General features: G+C 33.4%; 1 protein-coding gene across 4 annotated transcripts in view; it reads left to right on the forward strand.

Moving 5' to 3' along the window:
* Positions 1-15,651, forward strand: part of LOC106872525 (glucose-6-phosphate exchanger SLC37A2) — a 92,321-nt gene extending 76,670 nt beyond the window's left edge. For 3 of the 4 annotated variants that reach the window (XM_014919543.2, XM_014919544.2, XM_052968393.1), the window contains one exon: positions 668-7,147. In XM_014919543.2, the coding sequence (XP_014775029.2) occupies positions 668-945 (278 nt within the window). In that variant the 3' untranslated portion in view covers positions 946-7,147. Of the gene's footprint in view, positions 1-667; positions 7,148-12,133 lie in introns of those variants that run through there. The other variant, XM_014919546.2, reaches the window with a different exon arrangement.
* The last annotated feature ends 9,506 nt before the right edge of the window (positions 15,652-25,157 follow it).

Here is a 25,157-nt window from a genome sequence, read left to right on the forward strand (position 1 = left end):
CCAATGGTCCCTATCTGAAAGTTTTGGTTTTCTTCCAGAGTTTTGTTTCGACGAGGAGGTTTTTCCCTCTTTCACAGAGGCTGTCATTACTTTCAAGACAGTACTTCTTGATACACCAAACATTTCGGCTGTTTTCATTATGCTAGCACCTGCCTTACGAGCACCAACGATTTGACCTCTTTGAAAGTCTGATAGATCTGTCATTTTAATGTGTTTTAATTTCCTTTTTCTGATGGTATCTGAAAAGAAACAGTAATTTTAGCAAAACATATTAAACAACACTAATAATAAATCAAAAAACATAAAAATAAACAAGCTTTTGACGGTTTTATAGATATTTCAAAATTATGATGTATGATGCTTGGTGTTTCCTCTTCCGGTCTTTTCATAATGTAACCTCGTGGGCATCGGTACCATTTTCCTCTTTCTCCGTTCTTCCATTCTCCGAACTTTCCATCTTTCCGACGAAGGGCTACGCCCGAAACGTCATACACTCTCTCTTTCCTTTCCTGAGCGTCCAATAACACTATCCATATCACGTCCTCACTTTGTTGTTTTTTTGTTATTGTTTTTTGAACTTATATATATATACATACATACACACACGCACACACACACGCACACATGTATGTTCATTACACTGTACTGTATTTTATCTATTACCTAGGTGCTGCTCTGGGACCATTATTAACAGGGATCTTGTCACAACGGAACTGGAATTACGTCTTCTATATGCTCATTGCTGCGGATGCTTTCGCATTCCTGGTGAGTATTGTCATCACGTTCCGCTCTAATGAAAACAAACTGGCCTTAAAGTATATCCGCCAGCATATGCCCTTTAATACCACTGGACGCGTCATCTTCACTGCCTTCATTTTAATCACACTTGCTGCTATATATTTATCATATTCATCATTATCCAGGGATTTCATCACTTCTAATTGAGGTTTTGTTGTGTTATACACACACAAATACACATATACATACATATATATATATACATACATAAACACACACACACACATACATCTATTATACATACAGACACACACACACACACATATATATGTGCAGATATATAATGTATATATACACATGTATATGCATACATATATACATACACCCACAGACATACATACATATGTGTGTGTGTGTATGTATATACATATTTTAGCTAATCTAGACACTAAGCCTTTTTCCTTCAAATGAATCTTGTGACCAATGTTAATTGTGCCACCTGATGGGTGGAATAGATTTATTCATCAATTTCTAGATTATATGACTTAGAATTAGGGCCTCAGCTTAGGTTTGTCATAGGCCATAGGACTCTTATAGGCAAATCTTGGTGTATAAGTGACTGAGACTGGAACACTGAATGGGACCCCAGTTCTTCGCAGGGTTAACTTCTCAGCTGTTGCTGGAACTCAGTTTCTGCTAAGTAAACCTGATCAACACGAAATGAAATGTTTTTCTCAAGATCACAATACACCACCCAATCCAGGAATTGAAACCATGATTCACTCTAACCACTAGGCAGCATGTCTTCATGATTAAACAAGCTCTAAATTAATTCTTTAAATTCAATGGTGAAAACAAATCTATTTTAAAACAATTTCACTCCAAAAACAATTTTTCAAAGAGTTTTAACAGTTGAAATAGTAACTGATTGATTTTTACCTAGCAACTTTCTACAAAGATAATATGTATCACCACATATTATAAAAATGCCAAAGTACTTTTGATACTATATTATAGCATTTCTATAACTGCTAGAATACAGTTCTTTTATTTTGACTTTCTTCAGAGTCATTACTAGCAATTATTTTTTGTCATTTAATCTACCTCTGTTTTAATATTTAAAATCCCAAACATTATTTCTCATCGAAGTAAAAAAAAAAATCTGGTAGAATTTTCTACATTAATTACAACCCAGAAATAGATGAGTAAGTTGCTTGTCTTATAATGAAACTAATTTAATCCATCCATTAGTCCAACCCATGCCAGCATGGAAAACAGATTTTTCTTGAGGATGATATCTTTTCTATTTACAAAATTGGCCATATATTTAGATAAAAATGTGTAAAAAGATCTCTTTTAAAATGTGAGAAATATTTAAATGTGTAATCTCTTTCAAGAATTGAAACTTCAGAATTTAAAAACAAAAATCTCAGTATTCATATTTAACTATTTATTTTATTATATATTTAATCAATTTTATTAGATATAAAACCTACATCTATGGAAAGAAAGAATGAGGCTATCCCTTCTTTACTGTCAGCAGTATACTGATAATTCCAGTAGAATTTGATTCTCTTTCATGCTTTGGTGTCTGACAGATTTACATCTTAAAGTAATTTGCTGTTTTAAATGGGTTTTTTTAAATATTCCCATGTGATTCTTCTTTGATTAGGATCAGTTCTGTGATTACCACTTTACTGGACAACCAAAGCTTATGTGATTATAGCATCATTATCCATGATGATGATACATATATGCACACACACATACATACATGTGACTGTGTTTATGAAGGGAGAGGGGATGCTTATGGAAGATTTTCTCATTTTTATTTGTTCCTTTTGCCTTTGTATATCATATTTATTTATTTATTTATAACATTCATATCTTGGTATATTGAAGACCTTCTAAGTTATTTCACAACAAAGGGAGATTTTTTTTTACAACCCCTGCTTCTGTTATACTATTTAACTACAAATATTTACCATCCATACATAGATATACACATCTACATATTCAATTAAACAAATATTCAGACAACTGCACAATGCAGTGCAAGACATGTTGCACACCTGAAAAGACTGTGATTTTTATTTTTCCAAAGTGTTTGTTGTCTTTTACTGAAGGAATTTATGTATATTCCTTCTGTAATGAGATATGAATCAATAAGAGAATGTATCCGTATTTTGAATGATTGATAATTATATAGTTTACACATATGTGTGTGTATATACATGATAGTTTTTATATATTCATATATATATATATATATATATATATAGAGAGAGAGAGAGAGAGAGAGAGAGAGTGTGTGTGTAGTTTATATCTTATTTAAACATACATATACATTTGTACCTCATAGTTTGCAGTAAAAATATTTGATATTTTACCTTGTTATGTTTTATTACATATAATATATATATATATTTGTTTTAGCAAATATTGGCTAAACTGGCAATATGACCATCCCCAAGTACAACAAAATATATATATATATATCTATATATATATATATATAATAATATACATATACATATATATGTATATTATTACATGTGTGTGTGTGTGTGTATCTATATATGTATATTCTTTTGGGGAATCTCATGAAGCACACATAAATCATGTAAATATTGGGTTGGAAAATCCTTCTGGATAGGAAAAGTCAAAGGCTTCCTTCGACTTTATGTATGTTATTTATATCTCTATGTAAACACTTCAAGATATTCCGGAAAAGAATTATTTCTCACTCTCTCAGAATTCTTATGAAATAACAATGTGTGTGTATGTACATTTATAGTTGTGTGAGTAATAAGTTTGTCAAGACAGTGAAATCACTGTTTCTTATTGCCTGTTTTTCATTTTTTAAAAATTTTATTTTATTTACCTATATCAAACCGTTGACAATCATATTTCATTGATTGAAGTGTTTGCTTTACAATTATTTAATCAAGAATTTTTAATTTGGGAGGCATATTTGGTTTTGGTATATTTAGTGAAGTAGTTATATAGATTTTATTTTAAATATTCAAGAAAGTCAATGTTATGTGCCTAATTCAAATGATGTTAGCAGTAAAAATTATATATATTTTTGTATTTTGTATTGTTACATTTCATGACACATATATACAATGAAATGTGTGTGCGTATATATATATATATATATATATATATACTACACACACACACACACACACATATATATGCATTTCTTTCCTTTCCTGAGCCTCTGCTTATACATTACATGTACCACATACTCGCGTTGTCATTTTTTTCTGCTTGTTCTTTTTGGGATTTACTATATACACATATACATATACATACATACATACATACATATATATATATGTATATATATGCATATATATGTATATATATATATATATATACATATATATATATGCGTGTATATATATATATGTGTGTGTGTGTGTGTGTATTAGTATATATATATTGTAATAATATTATATTTGTATATACACCTTGTAGTATGTTATTTAAAGCTCATTCGACTATCTGATGTCAACAACTGTATGGTGGTATATGCCACTGGATTTATTTCAGTAATTCCTTTGTGTCCATAGCGTTTATATATAAAAAATCAAAGACAGAAAGTGGAATTCATGAGACTCTTTATTCAGAACCACTACAATCGTTTCAACCCATCATGCACCAGTACCTTACAGGTGAGATACTATAGAAACAGTTATCATGCATTATAGGTGCAGATGAATTTCTTCCAGTGACTTTTCAAAAAGTACCTCATTTTTTATTTATCATTACACCTATTTCTATAGGCGTGGCTGTATTATAAGAAGCTTGCTTCCTAACCACATGGTTCTGGGTTCAGTCCCTCTGCATGGCACCTTGGGCAAGTGTCTTCTACTATAGCAATGGCCTGACCAAAGCCTTGTGAGTGGATTTGGTAGTCAGAAACTGAAAGAAGCCCGTCACATATATATATATGTGTGTGTGTGTCTGTGTTTTGCCCCCCCCCCCACTCCGCCATCACATCTGATATTGGTGTGATTACATCCCCATAAACATAGCAGTTTGGCAAAAGAGCTCAATAGAATAAGTATTAGGCTTACAGAAAATAAGTCCTGGGGTGGATTTCTCCAACTAGAAAGTCCTTAAAGGTGGTGCTCCAGCATGGCCACAGTCAAATGAGTGAAACAAAAGAATAAAAGAAAAATACATTTTGCTTATTATAGCATACTATCCATCTCAATAATAAACTGAGATATAAAGGCAGAATCCTTCCCATATAAGCAATAAAATAAAATATACAAAAATAAAAGAATAGGCAATCAAAAAATTAATAAAATAAAGTTAATGAAAAAGGAATACACTGATAATAAGACACAGTTAAATAAAAACATACAATATACATAGGCATAGGCATGGCTGTTTGGTAAGAAGCTTGCTTTTCCACCACACAGTTCCAAGTTCAGTTTCACTGCATAGCACCTTGGGCAAGCGTCTTCTACTATAGCCTTGGTCCAACCAAAGTTCTGTGTATAGATTTGGTAGACAGAAACTGAAAGAAGCCCGTTGTATGTTGGGTCATCACATAAATAATGCAGTTTTTTTTTCAATTGCATGAACTAAAAGTCAGAGGGGGACAGGATAAACTACCTGCATCAAATTGCTGTAAAAGCAGATAGTAATTTTACCATGTTTTTATCCTTAGTGCAAGTTTTGAAGAGTGCAGTTCGAATTTAACAGTTATTATTTCAAAGCTATAATGGAAGTCACAAAGGAGCATATTCAGCACATTTTGCTTTATGAGTTCAATAAAGGCAGCAATACAATGGAAAGTGCAAGGAATATTAATGCACTATATGGGGATTGGACAGTAAGCATAAGTCAGTGTCAAGGGTGGTTCCATAAATTCCAAGCCGGAAACTACAGCCTAGAAGATGAGCCTCATCCTGGAAGATATGTAGTGCTTGATGAGGACATCCTGCAAACTCTGGTGGAACAAAATTTTGTTGTAACTGTTGAGAAACTAACGGAGACGCTTGGATTTGGTCATTCAACCATTCATCGACATATGCACTAGATGAAAAATGACCATCTTTGGTTTCAAGATGAAAGGTGTCCTTCCATCAGGATAATGCTCAGCCATATACAAGGATGACATTCCAAAGGCTGGAACAGTTTGAATGGGAAATGATGCCCCACCCACCATATTTGCCAGACATAGCCCCATCTGATTATCATTTATTCCGTAGTCTTCAAGATCATTTGGATGGAAAAAATATGAATTCTGTAGATGAGGTCAGAACAGTACTGGAGAAATATTTTTTGTCATGGACAAGTGAATTTTGGAAGAGTGGCCTTGCAAATCTACCAGATAGATGGAAGAGCATTCTAGAAAATCAAGGAGAGTATATTTTAGATGAAAAAAGAACTTTCTCTTCATTTTGAAAAACAAAAGAAGTATAAAAAGACTGCATTATTTATGGGATGACTCAATGTATGTGTGTGTGTGTCTGCGTTTGTCCCTCTCCCCTTCCCACTGCTTGACAACTGGTGTTGGTGTGTTTGTGTCCCTGTAACTTAACAGTTCGGCAAGAGAGACTGATAGAATAAGTACCAGGCTTAAAAAATAAGTACTTTAAAGTACCAGTTCATGATGGATCAAAATGATCATACTGGTTCTGAATAAAGAGTCTTGTGAATTCCATTTTCGGTCTTTCATATTTTTCGTATTGAATTATATATATAATCCAAGTTGTGTCCTCATGAAGCACATCTTCATGTTCAAAACAATCAAATGTATGTATGTAGATGTTTTATTTTGAATCAGACTTATATAGCATTTGAAATTTCTATAAAAGACTGCAAAAATTTGGTATATTTATAATTTAATTCTGTTACACATGTTTCATTACAGGATAAGAGTTACAAAGGAATACATGTTGAAGAAACATCTATGACTTGTTATTCATATCCCATAATGAAACATATGTAACATCAAATTAGAAATACTCTAAAATATCCCAGTCTTATGTTTTGAATTGTATATAATTATATATATGTATGTATATGTGTATGCATACATTTATCTATATGATTAAATTGTGTGTGTGTGTGTGTATATATATATATATATATATATATATATATGCACACACATATATAATTAAATTTATATATATATATTTTTCCATGCACAAAATTCTCATTACACACCTGTGTTATAAAACAACATATATTTACACAAACAATTATAATATCTAACAAACCTTTACTAATAAACTATATATATAACCCAAATGTAGTCTGCTGTACTTGTGTGTAGGCAAACTGAATTATTTCTTTACACCTAAAAAATTTCTGCAGTTAGTCCACTGATTTCATACCTGAAGCTCAAATATTTTTCTCAATAAATTTATTTCAAACACTGTTGAGTATGGTTCACTAATATCAACCACATCGAACCTTTAGGTATAATTAATCTCTCATTCATTCTTGTTCTACTAGCAGCAATAAAGATCCGCCACGATTGCTCATTCTAGACAAGCTTCAAAATAGTTTCCTATGTGTGGTTCATAGTCTTCAACTCTCTACTTTTAGGTATCTGATATTCTGGGACCTTCCTCTCTTCCTTCTATCATCCAGTAAACAGCAATCCACTCATGATGTTGTCCACTTATGATAATGGTTTTCCTGTTTCCTTGTCTATTTTGGATGAATAATTGATTGGAGATAGTGTTAAGCTTGAAGACCTACAATATTCTAATCTTATCAGTGTGGAAGACAGAGAGCTTGAGGTAGTCACTTTCATACTCCAACTCTGCTCTGATATAATTTCAGCTTGGTGTTGATGAAATGGACTGCCATATATTATTCAATCTTTTGAAGGTGTTTTTTACCTTGCTGAGACATTTCTTGATGTCTTCCATCATATCTGAGAACACTGTCGAAATAAGTGAACCTTTCTTGTGGGTAAACCTGCTCCATCTGCTGTGATTGATGAGGGATTTGAGATGTTTATTGTTACTACCACTGTCTTCTTCTGGGTGATTCTTCATTCCTAATTTACTAATGAAAGTTTCTAAACCTGTTGATTTTTTTTTTTTCTGTAGGTGCTGGTGTGTGGTGGTAGTGCTTGGGGTGGGGGTATAAGTACAAGGTCATCTGTGAAGTCAAAACCTGCCAGTGTTTTAAAGTGGGTTCATGAGATGCCTCTTGGCTGGTGTTCAGTTGTTTGCTCCATCACCCAGTCTGAATATGTTAAGCAGCAGCTAATAACATCATGAAGCTTTGCTTTACTCCAGTTGTCACTTTGATACTGTGGTCACTATTATCCACTTTATGCATAAAGTTATTATAACCTTTTGATGTGAAGGGCAGGTTTCATGCCTCTCCTTGCATCTAATTCTGGTTGCATTTTCTGCTTAGCTAGCAGATCTGTCCACAGAAATTCATTTGTCCACTATTACCATCATCTTCCCTTGTTCCTCAACCTCCTTCTACAGCAGTTTGCATTTCTCTCAAACACTCTTTGACTTAATCTCTAAGAACTTCTTTGTGCCTGTGATGTACCCTGTGTCTGCTCTCATCTCCCACTTTCTCCTTTTTTTTTTTTTTGTACCCCAACAAGCATCATTGGGTTTAGAACCATGTCATTCTGTTTAGTTTCTGTTTAGTGTTGACTTCATCTGGGTCTGACTGCATCTGACTTTTCATTTCAGCCAGAGCCCACAATTTGCTGTACAATAGGAGGGCAAAAGTATACTTCTTATTAAAGTTATTTCACCATGATCTCCTTAGTTTCTAGTTCAGTGTCAGCTATTGTAACCAAGTGGTTGTTGCTATGAACATTACTTCTCGTCTTCACTCTAACATTCAAGTATGACCAACTCTAGGGGCTGTTGATCATTAGAGGATTAATCTGACTTTTGTTTCTTCTGTTAGAGGAACATGAGTTCATCTTGTAAATATGATGATGTGGTAAAGAGTTAAGCCTTCAACAGACTGGCATCCCATCCAGTAATATCAAGTTCCCGCAGCCTCTCTCATTATTTATAGTGCTACAACTGTTTATTCCTATAGCTCTTTCATTATGTGTATTGCCATTGCCTACCTTTGCATTTAAGTTGTCCATTATAAGCTTCAGATTGTGTCACAGAGTGATTTACAATTCTGTTTGTAGCTAGTCATAGAATGCTTTCTTAGTTTATTTACCAACATTGTTTGTTGAAGCATAGCATCAGATTATAGCAATATTGATCTCTTTGCCTCTTGCAGCTTTCCCTTCTTTCATTCATACATGTATCTTCCAGTGACTCGGAAAGTACATCACCTATAGTTGTGTTATTTCCCTTTGTTGCTGTTCCTGCAACAATGGTATTTTGAAAATTAGTCATGTGACCAATCCCTACTCAGTGTAACCAGGGGATTGCTAGTTATCGGACCTCTACACTTTAATCTATCTGGGACTTAAACTCTTACCGGCATAACTCTCAGGGTTCCCTGGGATATGCAAACCCTATAACTATGACAAACTACGTGGGTATACAATTATATATATAGATAGATTGATTGATTTATGTGGTTATAGAATTATATATATATATATATATATATATATATATATATACGCACACACATATAGTTGCATACTGGTGGTATATGCCACATAAAAAGCACCCAGCCCACTCTGTAACATGGTTGGCATTAGGAAGGGCATCCAGCCATAAAAAACATACCAAAATAGACCTCACTAAATACTATAACCTTGGACTGACCAATGGCTTGTGAGAAAGTTTGATTCATGGAATCTGTTTTCTGAAGCATTGTCATATAAATGTTTTTAATTATTTTTTCAAAGCCAAAAATATTGCATGTTATTAAAAATTAATAATACAAGTCAATGGTTTGCACTTTCACTTGGTATTTCAATATTTTGAGATTAGGAACCCTTCTTCAGGAAATTTACAGAAGAAAGGTTTTGTTAGCTGACTTCTCTGTTCTGTAGTGTGTATCTGTGAAAAGTTGTTTTGTGTTGCTACAGTAGCAAATATAGCAACTCCAAACAACCCTTCATACATATATACAACAGAACAGAAAAGTTAGTTAATAAAACTTTCTCTCTGAAGATTTTCTGAAGAAGCGGCCCTGTCCCCAAAATATTGAAATACCAGTTAAAAGTACAAACCTTTACTATTAATTTTTAATAACTTGCTTTGTTTTGGTTTTATATAAAATAACTAAAAACATTTGTGTGCATGCACACACACACATACACACACAACACCACAAAAAACTCACTGAGCCATGGACGACATTTATTGACATATCCTTGTTAACAAATCATTCAGTAGTTCTGTGCTTTCAAAGACAATTAGAATGAGATCTCCCTTTTTTCAGAAACAAGGGTGAGCAACAGGGCGAGTATCCAGCTGTAAAAAAACAATGCTTCATTGATATGTATTCGTTGAAAAATGTAAAAGTCATCAAGAAATATTATTTCTTAGAAAGGAACATTATTTTTCCTTATGCCCATTCAATTTTTTCTAATAGGAGGATGGGGTTTAAAAGAAGTCTTGGCTATAGATATTTTAAATGTTCAAAAGAAAGTTTTAATTTGATCTAAATATTTAATCAACATTGTAAACATGTGACAAAAATTATGTCATTAACTGTTCAAGTGGATGTTGTTAATTCCCAAAATGCAGGCACCTTGGTTTTGCAACTCCGTGGTTTCAGTTTCAGTCCCACAGTATAGCTCATCAGTGAAGTGTCTTCTATTATTATCCTGGACTGACCAATACCATGTGATGGAATTTAATAGAGGGAAACTGTGTGGAAGCCCATCATATATATATATATATATATATATATATATATATATATAAAATATGTATGTATGTGTCTGTCTCCTTCTCCACTTGACAACCAGTGTTGGTTTGTTTACGTCCATGTAGCCTAGTGGTTTAGCAAAAGAGACTGATAGGATAACTATCAGACTTTAAGAAAAGTACTAGGATCATTTTGTTTTATTAAACTCTTCAAGGTGGTACCCCAGCATGGCTGCAATCCAGTTGACTGAAACAAGTGAATGACAAAGGTATTAACGATATTTTTATCTGGATACTACATGGCATTGTAAATACCTTGGCAGAAATAGCTCTTATAAATCAGTTATGTTATTGAAATACATCCACAAGCTTCATTGAGGAAGCTAAAAGCTCCACACATTGGATGTAGTTTCCAAAGGCTGAATAAAGTTATTTCTGCTATGGAACACCCGGAGTTGTCCCCCTTCTTATTTAAAATCTTTAACTTAAATTGCTTCTATTTGTTTTTCTGTCTTTCTTTACTCAACTGAATCCTTTATGAACCACTCTTTCACAATGTACCATTTAAAACCAGTGCCTATTCACAAAGATAGACCCTTGCTTACAGATTTTGCTATACTTATATAAGGTGTTATAATTATCTACAAACACACATATGCACTTAATTCTTCATAGATGTTGATCTCACGCACATATATACATGCTCACTCGCATTTTCTATTAACCCTTTGCCTGTTCCTAAGCATTTTCATAAGTTTATTCTAAACGTCCATGATTGTTTTTAAACTTTTAATTATTCTATGTCTCATACGTTCTGGGTAGTAGAAAGCTTTCCTTTCGTAAGTCCAAACATTGAGAATGTGTACCATATATGATACATGGACACTACAGAAATAAATCCTGTGTATCCCATGTTATACAAAGGACAAGCAAAGGGTTTATTTAGTATCAGAGTCCTCACGTTTATTTACCCAGTTACACACCTATTTCTTCAATGCATTATGGGTTCATTGAATTTTGACTACTATGAAAACCTTTCTTTCTTGGTCTATTTTATGCAATAAACTTTTAGTTACAGAACTGCGTGGTTGTCTGTCAACTAATACAGTTATGGGGTTTGTTTTTCATAACAGAGAAATAACATTCTAATTTGATAATGATATTTTTCTCATTTTTCATTGTTGTTATTGTATTTTAGAAAAAAACACAAAACAAAACAGAAACTGTTTTATTTTTATGCAAAGTTGGAAATTATCAAAATTCTATTTTATATTTAAATTTATAATATATGATATGCATAGAATATGTGTGACAAAATTGCTTTCTGGATATCAGGATATTGTAAAAAAATATTACATTGTTAAAAGACTAATGTTTCTCTTTGAGTATTTTTCCCTCTCTACAGGAATAATTCCATTCAAACATTGTTTTAGTATTATTATTTTTTTTTGTATTGTTTCATTACTATGTGTTTTGGTTCGGCTGTATTTAAAAATGTTGAGAGTTTAATAAAATCAATAACTAAAGTTACATATATATATTCTTTTCTTTTCTTTTTCTTCTTTTTTTTCTGTTTGCTTCAGTTACTAACACGTGTCTCACTCAAGGAGATAATAGTTGCGAAGAGAAAGTGGACACAAAGATAAATACATCCTTCAGAATGGACCATTGCTTCTTCTTTTTTTTTTTTTTAATCTTTCCATTTTTTTTTTTTTCTTCTTTTAGCCACCTACTTTTTAAGAAACTCTATTGTATGTATATAATGGTTCTTTAAACATATAATAGATTGGTTAGGAAGCATATACTCTTTGATTATTCTATAAACTATACATCAAGGTTTATATCTAAGATGATCTATTTTCTTTACATAGAATATTTAGCCTTTTTAAATGAGAAATTGACCTTTAATAAGAAAACCTAATCACAGAACCTAATCTCTTTGTGATTAGATTTTTGTGTAATTCAAGTTGGAATATTTGTCAAGTTTTGACTTATAATGCCATTTGACTGTGCACAAACTATTTTGTTTCACTTTACAAGATTCTTTATATTTAAATTCCTTTAAAGCGCAATTGTAATTTCTTAAAATCTAATTTTAATTTCTTAAAAGTCATTAATTTGCGAATTATCAAACTTATATTTAAGAACTTTATTTTCTGCCTTATTTTTTAGCTTGTTTCATTGTACAGCATATGCAGGTTTTATTGCTATATTTTTAATTCCTCAAAAGAAATTTTGATATATCAAAGTGAACAAAAGAATGTTTATTGTCAGGCATACTGTAATATTTATCAAGACATTCTTTTATTTGTATTTATTACTAAGTATAGTATTTGCTTCATTGGCTGATTTTGTCTGACTTGAGTTTAAAAATCCTTTCTTGTAACTTACATATAATCCTCTCATTGCCCACACTAATCCTTTTAAGAATATACTAAATTCAGGTGTCTCAATAGCTTCTGTTGCTACACCCAACTATAGTAATTTCTATCAAAAACTTACCTCTATTCAAACAGGATTTTTTTCATATTCATTCCTTGTGAGTCCCTCTCAGAATAAGTCACACTTTTTGAACCAATTTCATTTGGTCACATCTATCAGACTTTACATAATTTGTAAATTCCGACAAGATCCCTTTACAATTCATTTGTAATACCCATAGCATTGAACATATTAAAGGCTCTGTGCCTCATCACTTTGATTCTCTCTCTCTCTCTCTCTCTCTCTTTCTCTCTCTCTCTCTCTCTCTCTCTCTCTCTCTCTCTCTCTCTCTCTATCTCTATCTCTCTCTCTCTCTCTCTCTCTCTCTCTCTCAGGTATAGTCTGCAAAATTAGCTTATATAATGAATTTCTAATTTTTTATGTTGTTGTTGGTTTTTAGATCCTTTCTTCATGTCAGTTGAGGGCAAAACTTGAATCCCCAGTTAATTCCGTCTTCACAATAAAATTTTACTCTACTATCAGCATAAAGTTGTACCATCAGCAAATGCCTAGTTGCTATTCTTAAAAGTACTTTATAATAACATTATTTTGACATTTACACAGTTTCCATTTTTTCCACTCTTAAGGTATTGGTTAATGTAAGGTTATGTTAGAATGCATTCTAGATATTGGAATTGAACCAAAGAACCATGTGATTGAAAACTGAACTTCTTAACCAGACAGCCTTGCCTACACTCATCTCAAACATTATGCAACTATGTGATGCAATCACAAGAACACAATGAAACTGTATAACAATTTAAATCTGTAGCATTCAGATTATTCTGTCAAATTTAATACTTATCTATCTATCATGTATTAACATGCTGCTTTGAGATTTTGACAGTGTGATTGTTTAGTTTTAGAAAGACTTTGAAGTGTAGGTGTGAGAGGCTAGACCTGGCCTCTTTGAACAAAAAACTGGTTGAATATTTAGGCCAAATTTGCCAGTTTGAATGTTATCTGATATATTAACTAACCTTTTAGCATTCAGATTACTCTGTCAAATATATTGTCTATTTATTCTCATTGTTTTGAGTTTATCATGCATTATCTTGTGGATTTAAGATTTTAATGATGCGATTGTTTATTTTTAGGGTGGCATTGTAGGGTAGGTGTGAGTGGCTGGATCTGGTCAATTTAATCATAAAACAGGCAGAATATTTTGACTAGACATGGCTGGTTTAAATACTAGAAGGTTAAAGAAATAAATGAAAGTGTATGTAATATAAATGGTTAATGTGACTCTTCCATAGTGTTAGAGATGCTGCTTTTAATTTTGAGTAAGTCTACATAATAGAAAAAGTAATGTTATTGCTCATATTCATGTGTGTTTGTGTTGTTTAAATCACTCTCTTCTTGACAGTTTCTTGAAAATTTTAAGTTATCAAATTTTTTAATATAAATAAATATTTCCATATGCTATTACTATATTCTAGTCACACTTAGTAAATGAACCTGGTGAAGTGATATGATGGGAATTGGAACTGTGGCCTGAAACTGACTTAGCTTTATTAACCTTTTTATCTGCTAGCATGAACAACTGGTGTACACTTGGGTGTGTGTGTATGTGTATGCGTGTCTAAAAATATATACACACACACATTACCCCCCCCCCCTCTCTTTCAATATATATATAATATACATGCATGCATCTTGAAAATAATAATTTCTTTTTCTCACTTTGACATCTCAAAATTTCTCTCAAGACTTAATCAATCTGATCCTGCAACCAGAAATGGTATCTCTGAAGAAAAACTCTTACCTTAAATCTTTGTAATAATAACTCACTCTTTTATCACACTTCAGTGCAGTCAGTATAACTACAAAGTTGGTCTATGATACAGTCATTGCAAAAGGGGTTTTGTAACTGCTTGAATTCTTGGAAATCATTTAGAAAGTGGTTTTCATGCACTTTGTATAAATCACATGTGTTCTAGCAGAGTCCATTTCACTGCAACTTATATATTTATAAGGATCCAAAGCTTCTAATGGTAGAGTCCACTGGATTACAAGCTTTATCTATAGAAGCCTATATTGTCACTTCCATTTTACTATAATCTTTATCTAAAGATGGATCTCAAATCTATACTGGCAGAGTCTATTTTACTGCAAGGATCAAGCCTGTACTGGGACAGTACATTTTATTGCTTGCTATATCTATTGAAGGATCTGAAGTCAACATGTCAGTGAACCAAACCAACCTGTGTTTAAATATCTTGGTCACAAGTACATCGTATTATGATATATTGTTATCAATTATTAACCAATCAGCTAGTAGTTCAATCCCTTGTCCAATGAATACCAAACATCAATAAAGATACCAAGAAACTGGCATGAAACAAGATGATGATGTAAACATTTTCTATTGACAGTCTGATTTACCAATTCATAGCAAATTTACCCGGTGAGATTTTCTGGTCACAAAAATGAATCACTCATTCTTATGGACTTGTTAACAAAAAATTATAAAATGCATGAATAAAAATAAAAAATTTGAAAAAGGGAATATGTATAAAGAAATCAACCTTTTAATACTCTATTTTGGTGGGAAAAAAATTGTAAATTTCTTATAATGCATCATGTGATTCATATTATAGGAAAAAATATTTTTATATAATTTTTTTATATACATATATATATATATATATATATATATATATATATATGTATGCATGCATATATTCTATTTTTGTTTATAAATGGAATATTTTAAAGTATTTGTTTTTAATATTAATATAGAAATTGAAATTTAAATAGTCTTGTTATATATAACTGGGGTTTGTTTTTGGTTATTTTTTAAACCTGTATTTATGTATTTCGATGTTATAAATCTATATGTATTATCTATTTTTTATTTGTTTTATATGAGACAATACTAAAATAACTTCCAATTCCTGGTTTTAATGAATTTTACTTTCTATTTTAATGTGTTCTTTAAAAAAATCATTTGAAAAGCCATGTCCCCCATCTCTCATTCTTCGTGGCCCTGTGTTACCTAATTGAGGAATTGATCATGTTTTATAAATCAAGATGTTTAACACTTTAGATACCAACCCTTCTTAAACTGCCCCTCATTCTATGATATAAACTTTCTGTTTTAGAGTGATCTAAATTAAAATATTTCTCCAAAATTTCATCCGTCCGTACATCTATTTTTACCACCTACTCACAATCATAGGATCATATGAGTATGATTCCCAGCAGCATGTGTTCTTGAGCAAGACACGTTTTTTCACATTACTCCAGTCTACTTAGCTGACAAAAATGAGTTGTACCTGTAGTTCAGTAGGCCAGCCTTGTCACATTCAGTGTGTCATGCTGAATCTCCTTGAGAATTACATTAAGGATACACTCTGTAGAGTGCTCAGCCACTTGCAAGTTAATTTCACAAGCTTGCTGTTCCGTTGATCAAATCAACTGGAACACTCATCATTGTAACTGATAGAGTGCCCAGCCATCCAGTATTTCCGTATCATGGTGATAGAATCCTCAGATACCTCCTCCATAGGGTACTATCAGAAGCAACCATCATTATACTTTCCTGCTAGATTCCCAAACATGACTTTGGATATTATCCAACCATCTTGTTCTTGGTCTACCCTTTGGTCTCCTGCTTGTTGACTTGGTTTGAAGAATCCATCTTGTCATCCTTTCCTCTGACATTCTAATGACATGTCTGTGACACTGAAGCAGTGACCTCTCAATGAGGAAAAGTAGCTGCTCAACCTGGAAAGGTTGCCTAATATCTGAGCTGTGCACCCTGTCCAAAATTTATATTCCAGGGCACGTGGCTGACTGGTTATGGTATTCAGCTATGATCATATGGTCATGAGATTGATTCCTAGTGGTGCATTTTGTCCTTCAGCAAGATGCTTTATTTCACATTGCTCTAGTTTACTCAGCTAGCAAAAATGAGTTGTGCCAATAATTCAAAAGGCCAACCTAGTCACGTTCTGTGTGTCACACTTAATCTCACTGTATGTGTGTCTGTGGAATGCTCAGTCACTTGCATGTTAATTTTATGAGCAGGCTGTTCTGTTGATGAGACCAGCAGGAACCCTTGTCATCATAAGCGACACAGTGGCAATCAATTGTATTTCAAACACAAACTTAATAATGACAGTTGTCTTTATTTTGTGAAGGTGCATGACTCAGTGGTTAGAGCGTCAGGCCCACAATCATGAGGTAGTGAGTTCGATTCTTGAACCTGGTTCTGTGTTGTGTTCATGAGCAAGACACTTTATTTCATGTTGCTTCTGTTCATTCTGCTGTAGAAATGAGTTATGATGTCACTGGTGCCAAGCTGTATTGGCCTTTGCTTTTCCCTTGAAAAACGTCAGTGGTTTGGAGAGAGGAGAGTGGTATGCATGGGCAACTGCTGGTCTTCCATAAACAACCTTGCCTGAACTTGTGCCTTGGAGGGTAACTTTCTCGGTGCAATCCCATGATCTTCATTACTTTCGTAATTAATTGAAACAAAGACTGTGTATTTCAGCAGAAATATAGTAGCAAAGGGTTAAATAACAATAACTGTAAGATATATTTCCTTGGTTTATTGTAGTCATAGGCAAATTGCTGTCTGCAGGATTTTCTAAATGGCTGCCTGGCAAAAATTACCTTGAGAAAGGGAAATATTTATATGAGTCTAATGACATTCATACATGTGGAGTGTCACTCAAGTTTCATTATTTTTTTTGCTGTTGTTTTTTCTGGCTTTGTCAGAAGAGGAGGACCAGTACTTTCGATCCTTTTCAGGACCTCTGAGATTTGTGGGAGGGAGAGAGGGAGGGAGGAAGTTATCCTCAAACAGGGTAACTTGGTCTAAATGCTTGCAACAGAGCGGACTGAATAAAAGACATCCAAGAGCCCAGTTGTAGTGGTGGTCACTGTGATGGTGATGTTAAAATGACTGCTGGAAAAAAAATCTCCATCCAAGAACAGGACCAGTCCTTTTGATGGACTTTTGCATTTCTGTATAGTCTTCCTGCCACCAAATTTCATTCACAAGGCTTTTGTTGACTTGAGGTTATGGTAAAGACACTTGCCCAAGATAACTGTATCACTTGATTATTTTTGTACAATGTCAAAGTGAAATAACAAATGTGAATGTGTGGTGAACCCTTTTGTTACCTTATTTTTGTTGATATACACTACCTTTTTGTTTTTTTAATTAATTTTGAAAATAATGAAGAATTTATAGTAAAATAACTTTGTTATTATTCACCTAGTGTTTGGAACATAAATTTACATGAAATTTTGATGGAAGGTTTTAATTTAGATCACTTTGAAAAAGAAGTTTGAATCATAGAACCAGGGTCAGTCCTTGAGTGGGTCATCAAATGAGCTGAAGAAACTTTTTCTCAAATTTCTTCTCTTAGGTGTTACTCTCCACCCACACCCACACACCCTCCTTCCTTTAACTTTATTGTCTGTTTTCTTATGTCTCTGTCAAAATCTTCCTATTGTTTCTCAAATCATACACACATACACACACATACACACATACACACACACACACACACACACAATAAACATAATGAGTCAGTGAGAAAACCCCTATGCAACTGCCCAACATGCTAGAAATAACAGCCAAAATTTCTCTCAAATCACATTCTACTATCTTAACCAAAAAAAAGTTGTGGGGAACACATTGAATAGTGTGGTCCAGGATGAACTATGCTTAAAAAATGAAGAGATATCATGTTTGAAAAATCCTTTACCTTTATCCATAGATCTTCTTGGTCAGTGCTGATCTGGGACTAAACAACTAATTCTATACTAAATGTTTCAAACTTTAATCTTTGATCTTTGAGTTACCATGGAATATACAGTCTACTCTTATATACTGGCCAACCACCGTCCCATCCCTATGTATTTTGAGATTCAGCTAACCAATTAATTTTATGTATTTCTTTGTTATATACCATTTTACTGTCTACTGAGTAAATTAGTCCCATAATTAAATCATATTAAGCATATTTCTGGAGATTTACTCCAGTTTCCACTAAATTTACAATGATGTTGATTATTGTTATATTTCAGGATGGTAATTTTTGTTTTTTATTATTTTACATCTCGTCTTCCATTGTTGTTTAACCACAGGCCAGGCCTGATTCAATAGACCTATGATTAAAAGCATTCCAGTTATGATTACCCTATCTTATTTTCAAATAGTGTACCTAGGTCTACATTTTGAAAATGGGTATGATTTGAGAGAAGTTTCGCTGTTATTTTTAGCATGATAAATGACCTCATAGAGTTTTCTCCATTGTCTCATAGCATTCCAAATATAATATCTTGGTGGAAAATGACTATAAACAGCTATTAATCTACTAAATAACTATTAACTATTATGTAGCTAGTTTTTAATTAATATCAATGTTTAATAGTAATAATTAATAATAATATCAAGAAAGTATTAACTGAAAAGAACAGATAGCATGGTACTGTAGACTGCAGGTACCAATCCTGCTACACATGCAAGACCCAAGGAGCTCCAACAAAACCTGAGTTAATAATAATAATAATAATAATAATAATAATAATCCTTTCAACTGGAGGCACAAGGCTACAGATTTGTTGGGAGGGGACTAGTCAATTACATCGACCTCAATGTTTCACTAGTACTTAATTTATCGACCCTGAGTATAATAATAATGATGATGATGGTCTGGAAAATTCATTTTGTATGCCTCAAAAATACTGCAATTTATGTTCCAAATGTCATATCAATAATGATAAAGTTATATTAACAAATTTCTTATTATTTTCAAAATTAATTGAGACAAAGACTATGTGTTTCAGCAGAAATATGGTAGCAAAAGGGTTAAACTATGTTTATTTTTTTTTTTTTCCCTTAAAATGTTGAAATTCAAATCCTTCCAGAAGATTAAAATTATTAAAATTTTACTGATCTCTACTTAATCTTTTTTTTTTTTTCCAAATATATTGACCCACAAAATTCCTACCAAAATTCATCACTATGTCTTTTTTGCTGTAAATGTTACCTTGATTACCTTGGTTGCAGTTTCATATAGATATATGTGTATGTGCACATGTATATGTATATGCATATATGTGTGGGTGTTGGTGTGTTTTCATGTATGTATATGTTATTTCTTCATCCATTTTAAACAATACTGAGGCAGGTTTAATTATCAAAATGAGATTTAATAAAATATGGTTTACAATTATAACTAAAAAACAAAAAAAGAACGTTTTTATAAATCAGTATTTTATCTTTTTATTGGTTGTGATCAATTTTGTTAGTATTAAACATGTTGAATATATTTCTCTGATAATATTAAAACCAATTTATACAAAACTTGTCTTTTGTTTTATTTTTTGTTTCCAGAAAGAACATTAGTACCCCCACCTAAAAAAATGTCAAAAGTACTTCATAAATATTTATGAATATATAGAAATAACATTTATATGACATATGTGTACAGGAATGGAAATAAATTGGTGACAAAGCAGATGAATTTTTAAATAGATTTTACTTGAATATTTTATTGGAGTTATTTCTGAGAGAGGGCATGTGATTGATGACGAAAGGACTTTGATAAACCTAGCTGATTGATTGACCAAGCAATTAATCACTTGATTAGTTAATTGCTTGAATGGTCAACCAGTTAACATATTAAAATAAAGAAGTGAAATAGAACCAGTGCATGTTTTTATTATTAGCATAATGACCCTCCCAAGATTCACCAGCAGTATACACTATTGTCTTTGAAAATAAAGATCACACTGAAGAGAGATGTATACTCGCTCTCCTTTAAAATACAACCAACCATCACTTGTGAGTGGGTATGGCTTGGTAACATGTACCATGCTTTCACTAGTTGTTTTATGTACTTGTGTCATCATGAACAGATACCCTCTTGGCTCCTTTATCTTTGGTCTAGTGCAATGATTCTCAACCATTTTTTTTTTATCTATGAACCCCTTAGATTACTGTTTTATTCTGGTGGACACCCCATAGCTATTTGATGTTTAAAAACCAATTTTATAGATACTTCTTTCAAAATTCCTATTTTGTTCATCACACATTAACTTGTGTAGTTTGAACTATGTAAAACATTAGAGAAAGAGATCAAGTTGTTTCTTGCAATAAATACATCTAAAGCAAAACTTTTTTCATAGACCTTTAATGTACTTCTGAAGTGCCTTGCTCATGGACACAATACAATATCATCATCAACAAGTGGACATTACTGTCTCAAGCACTAGGATTTATAGGGCTAGTTACCCACTTTTCACAGTGTATAAGTGACCCATATTGCAACAATCCTCCTGAATGGGATGCAAATTTGTCACCAGGTTACTCATTTACGTTTGAGTGGACTGGAGCAACATGAAACAAAGTGTTTTGCTCACGAAAACAACAGATCACCCAGTCCAAGAATCAAAACAATAATCTTGCAATCATGAGTGCAACACCCTAACAACTAGACAAGTCATGCACCTTCACAACACACAGTTCATGAACTGAACCCTAACACTGTTTTATTAGATTCATTTATTCCATATTCTCAGCAAACCATTTTTAGTCCACTGCTGGATAAAGTGTCACCATACCATTCTTGACCCATCTATCCACACTGGTTGATTGTATATTGATCAAGGTGCTCTTGTAATTGGGTGAATAGTTTTAACCATGAGTATACCTAGGTGGAATTTGAATTTAGAACACAAACAACTAGAAGAGATACCACAAGCCATCTCATCTAACATTAATACATTTTGCCAATACACCACCAATCAAAGGACTAGTACTTTGTGTATCAACCTCAAAATGATGAACAACAAAGTATATTTCTGCAGGATGAAGAACTGAAATGAAAATCATATTTACTCATCATTATTTTAAAATCTACTTTTCCATGCTTCATAGGTCAGATGGAATTCATTGAGGCAGATTTTCTTGAAGACTGCAAACAAACAACATTGCTTGTATGGTGATGATGCTCATTCACAATTATCACATGATGTCAAAACAAGGAGACACAAAAACACACACATATATACAACAGGCTTCTTTCAGCTTCTGTCTACCAAATCCACTTACAAGGCTTTAGTCAGCCCAGGACTATAGTAAAAGACATTGCCCAAGGTGTTGCACAGTAGGGCTGAACCTGAGATCACATAGTTACAAAGCAAGCTTCTTAACCACTGGACACTGAGACATGTTTTCTGGGAATGTTTATGCTTGATGAATCCCATCCCTCTCCTAGTCTGAGAGTGAGAAAGGAATCAACTCGAAGAAGATGGAATTTATTGACTTTTAATTCTTGGCAATAGTGACTGTTAATTAACCTCTAGATTTGTGTTTAAATGTAATTAAAACCTTTAGGGATAAAATTAAACATATGGCATTGCTATGTATGGACATAGCTGTGTGATTAAGAGGTTTGTTTCTCAACCATACGGTTTTGGGTTCAGTCCTACTGCAATATAACTGTCAGTAAAAAAACATTTAATTCATTTTTAAATGTTGCATTGAAAAGTGGATTTTAACAATTGGGTCACCACAATCATTACCTTCTTTCCAGCTACTCCCACCCACCCATATATAATGCAGGGTAGTCATGTATCTTTTCTACAGCAAGACACCTGTACTTGTCCTTCTATTATAATTAACTTTATATATAACATCATCGTCATCATCAGCATCATTTAGCGTCTGCCTTCTGTGCTGGCATGGGTGGGATAGTTTAACAGGAGCCAGCCAGGCTGAAGCCTGCACCAGACTACTGTGACTGTTTCAGCAGGATTTTTACAGTTGGATGCCCTTCCTAATGCCAACCACCCAACAGAGTGAACTTAATGCATTTTACTTAGCACAAGCACAGGCAAAGTTTTTACAGCTGAATGCCCTTCTAAATGTCAACCACTTTACAGTGTGGACTGGATGTTTTTTAAATTGCACCTGCACTGACAGTAACTTGCAAGACAAAACTCTTTTGAGAGGGGAGGGGACATTGGAGGAGGTGATCTTGTGTCAGATGATGAAAGGTTATAATGAGACAGAGAGACAGAAAAATGCCCTTTATATAGATTTATTTGTTTATTTATTTTTTATATCTCTATTTCTTATATTTATCACAGGTATGTGACAGATATATTTATTTATTTATCAATTTAAGTATTTAATTAATTTATTTATTTATTTATTTTTATTTTTTATATATTTATCTGTCCCTGTTTCTTATATTTATCACAGGTATGTGCATATATGTTTATTGTGTGTGTATACCCTGTATCTGTGTATTATTTACATTTTTTTCCTCTCTCATCTCTTCCCTTTTGTCTTCAGTCATGCAGTGTGGTGTGGTGGTGGGTGTTACTGTTCCATTTGTGTTTTCTATTGTGGCTCGGTCTGTCTACTGTTACATGTGTAATTTCTGTAATCTAAGTGTCATGTTAGTTCTATGCATCGACAATACTTTAACTTCTATACTATTAACCAAGCCTCCATGTTCTGCCTGAGCATGTTAGTAGAGCACTGACGAACTTTTCTCTTTTTTGAGCTCTCGCCAATGTTCATCTATACGCTCTCTTATGCTGTGTGGAGTCTCTCCAATATAGGTATTTGTCATGTTTCTGCACTATCCCTCAGTACACCGTAAGCTATACACTACATTCCTAACCTCACAGTTAACCCACCGGTTCATGCTACATACAACACAATTGTTCTCCATACAGGGGACTTATGAGACAGATAGGTACTACAGATCAGGGATTTTATAGAGGCACCAGGCCTCTCTACCACTTTTAGTACTACTGTACCAAATTTTCAGGTCCTAGGAAAACAGCAGCACAGTGGGATGAGAGGATGGGGCTGTGAGGAAGGCCATACTGCTGCTAAGAACAATGACACAAACACACATGCAGACACACACACACACACACACACACACAGACGCAAACACATGCGCACATAAGGATACACATCATAGAAGAGCAGAATGGAGTAAGTGGAGCAAGAGCACACACGAAAATGAAAAGTGTCACTGAATAGGTCACAGATGTGTGACAAAAGATTTCCGGACAATGGACAAGAGTTAGAATAAAAGAATAAGAACAGTAATAAATGAGTGAAGAACAAATTTATAGTGTATGTATTTATTTGGTAAAAAAAAAATTACCATCCTAAAATACAATAACTGTTTCAACACACGATTTCACATCACGAATCTTGCGACACAGATTGATAAACGTGTGTGTGTGTGTACGTATGTATATTTTCAGGATTCAAAAGAATCAGGTATTTAAATAGTAAAAACACCGAGGTAGAGTTGGGGATAGTGCACCTGTGTGCTGACAATGTATACTGAAGTAAAAACAGATTTGTCCATCCAGTTATACATACATTCACAAGTAACTGACTGAATACATAACATGCTATCAAAGTCATATTGGGGTATAGTCATTGCATATATTCTACATCGACTATAGACTCCAGATCCAAACATATGGAAGGTTCCACATGTAGGTTGTGGTTCACTACAGCTGTTTCAGACGTTTTTTTTATTGATGAACAAAAGTGTTACATCATGCAGAAAAACCATTTTGATCAGGTGAATACAGGTAAGAATTAACAATTAGAACTTCTCACAAACTAGAACATAGTGCCAGATGACTCAACTGACCTGATTTCAGCCCATCTGTGTTGTTGTTGTTTGTGTGTGTGTGTGTGTGTGTGGTTTCAGGTTCAGTCCCACTGCATGGCACCTTGAGCAAGTGTCTTCTTCTATCGCCTTGAGCTGACCAAAGGCTTGTGAGTGAATTTGGTAAATGGAAACTGGAAGAAGCTCATCGTATATATATATATATATATATTTGGAAGGACTGGAAGAACGGTGGTAGCAGGGAATTGTACCAATCTGCTAGAAGGGAAGCTAGGCGACAGGTTTATTTAGCCAGAGGGGAAGCAGATAAGAAAAGATTTGCCAATGTTCTGCGCCATGAGGACCAAAGACTCGAGGTATTTCGTGTTGCAAGACAATGTAGAAGAGAGAATAGTGATGTAGGAGAGAAATGTGTTCGCATGGATGATGGTACACTTGCACTAAATGAGGCTGCAAAGAAAGAGGTCTGCAGATGCCACTACGATAG

Source organism: Octopus bimaculoides, chromosome 5 (assembly GCF_001194135.2).
Source record: "Octopus bimaculoides isolate UCB-OBI-ISO-001 chromosome 5, ASM119413v2, whole genome shotgun sequence".
Lineage (NCBI taxonomy): Eukaryota > Metazoa > Mollusca > Cephalopoda > Octopoda > Octopodidae > Octopus > Octopus bimaculoides.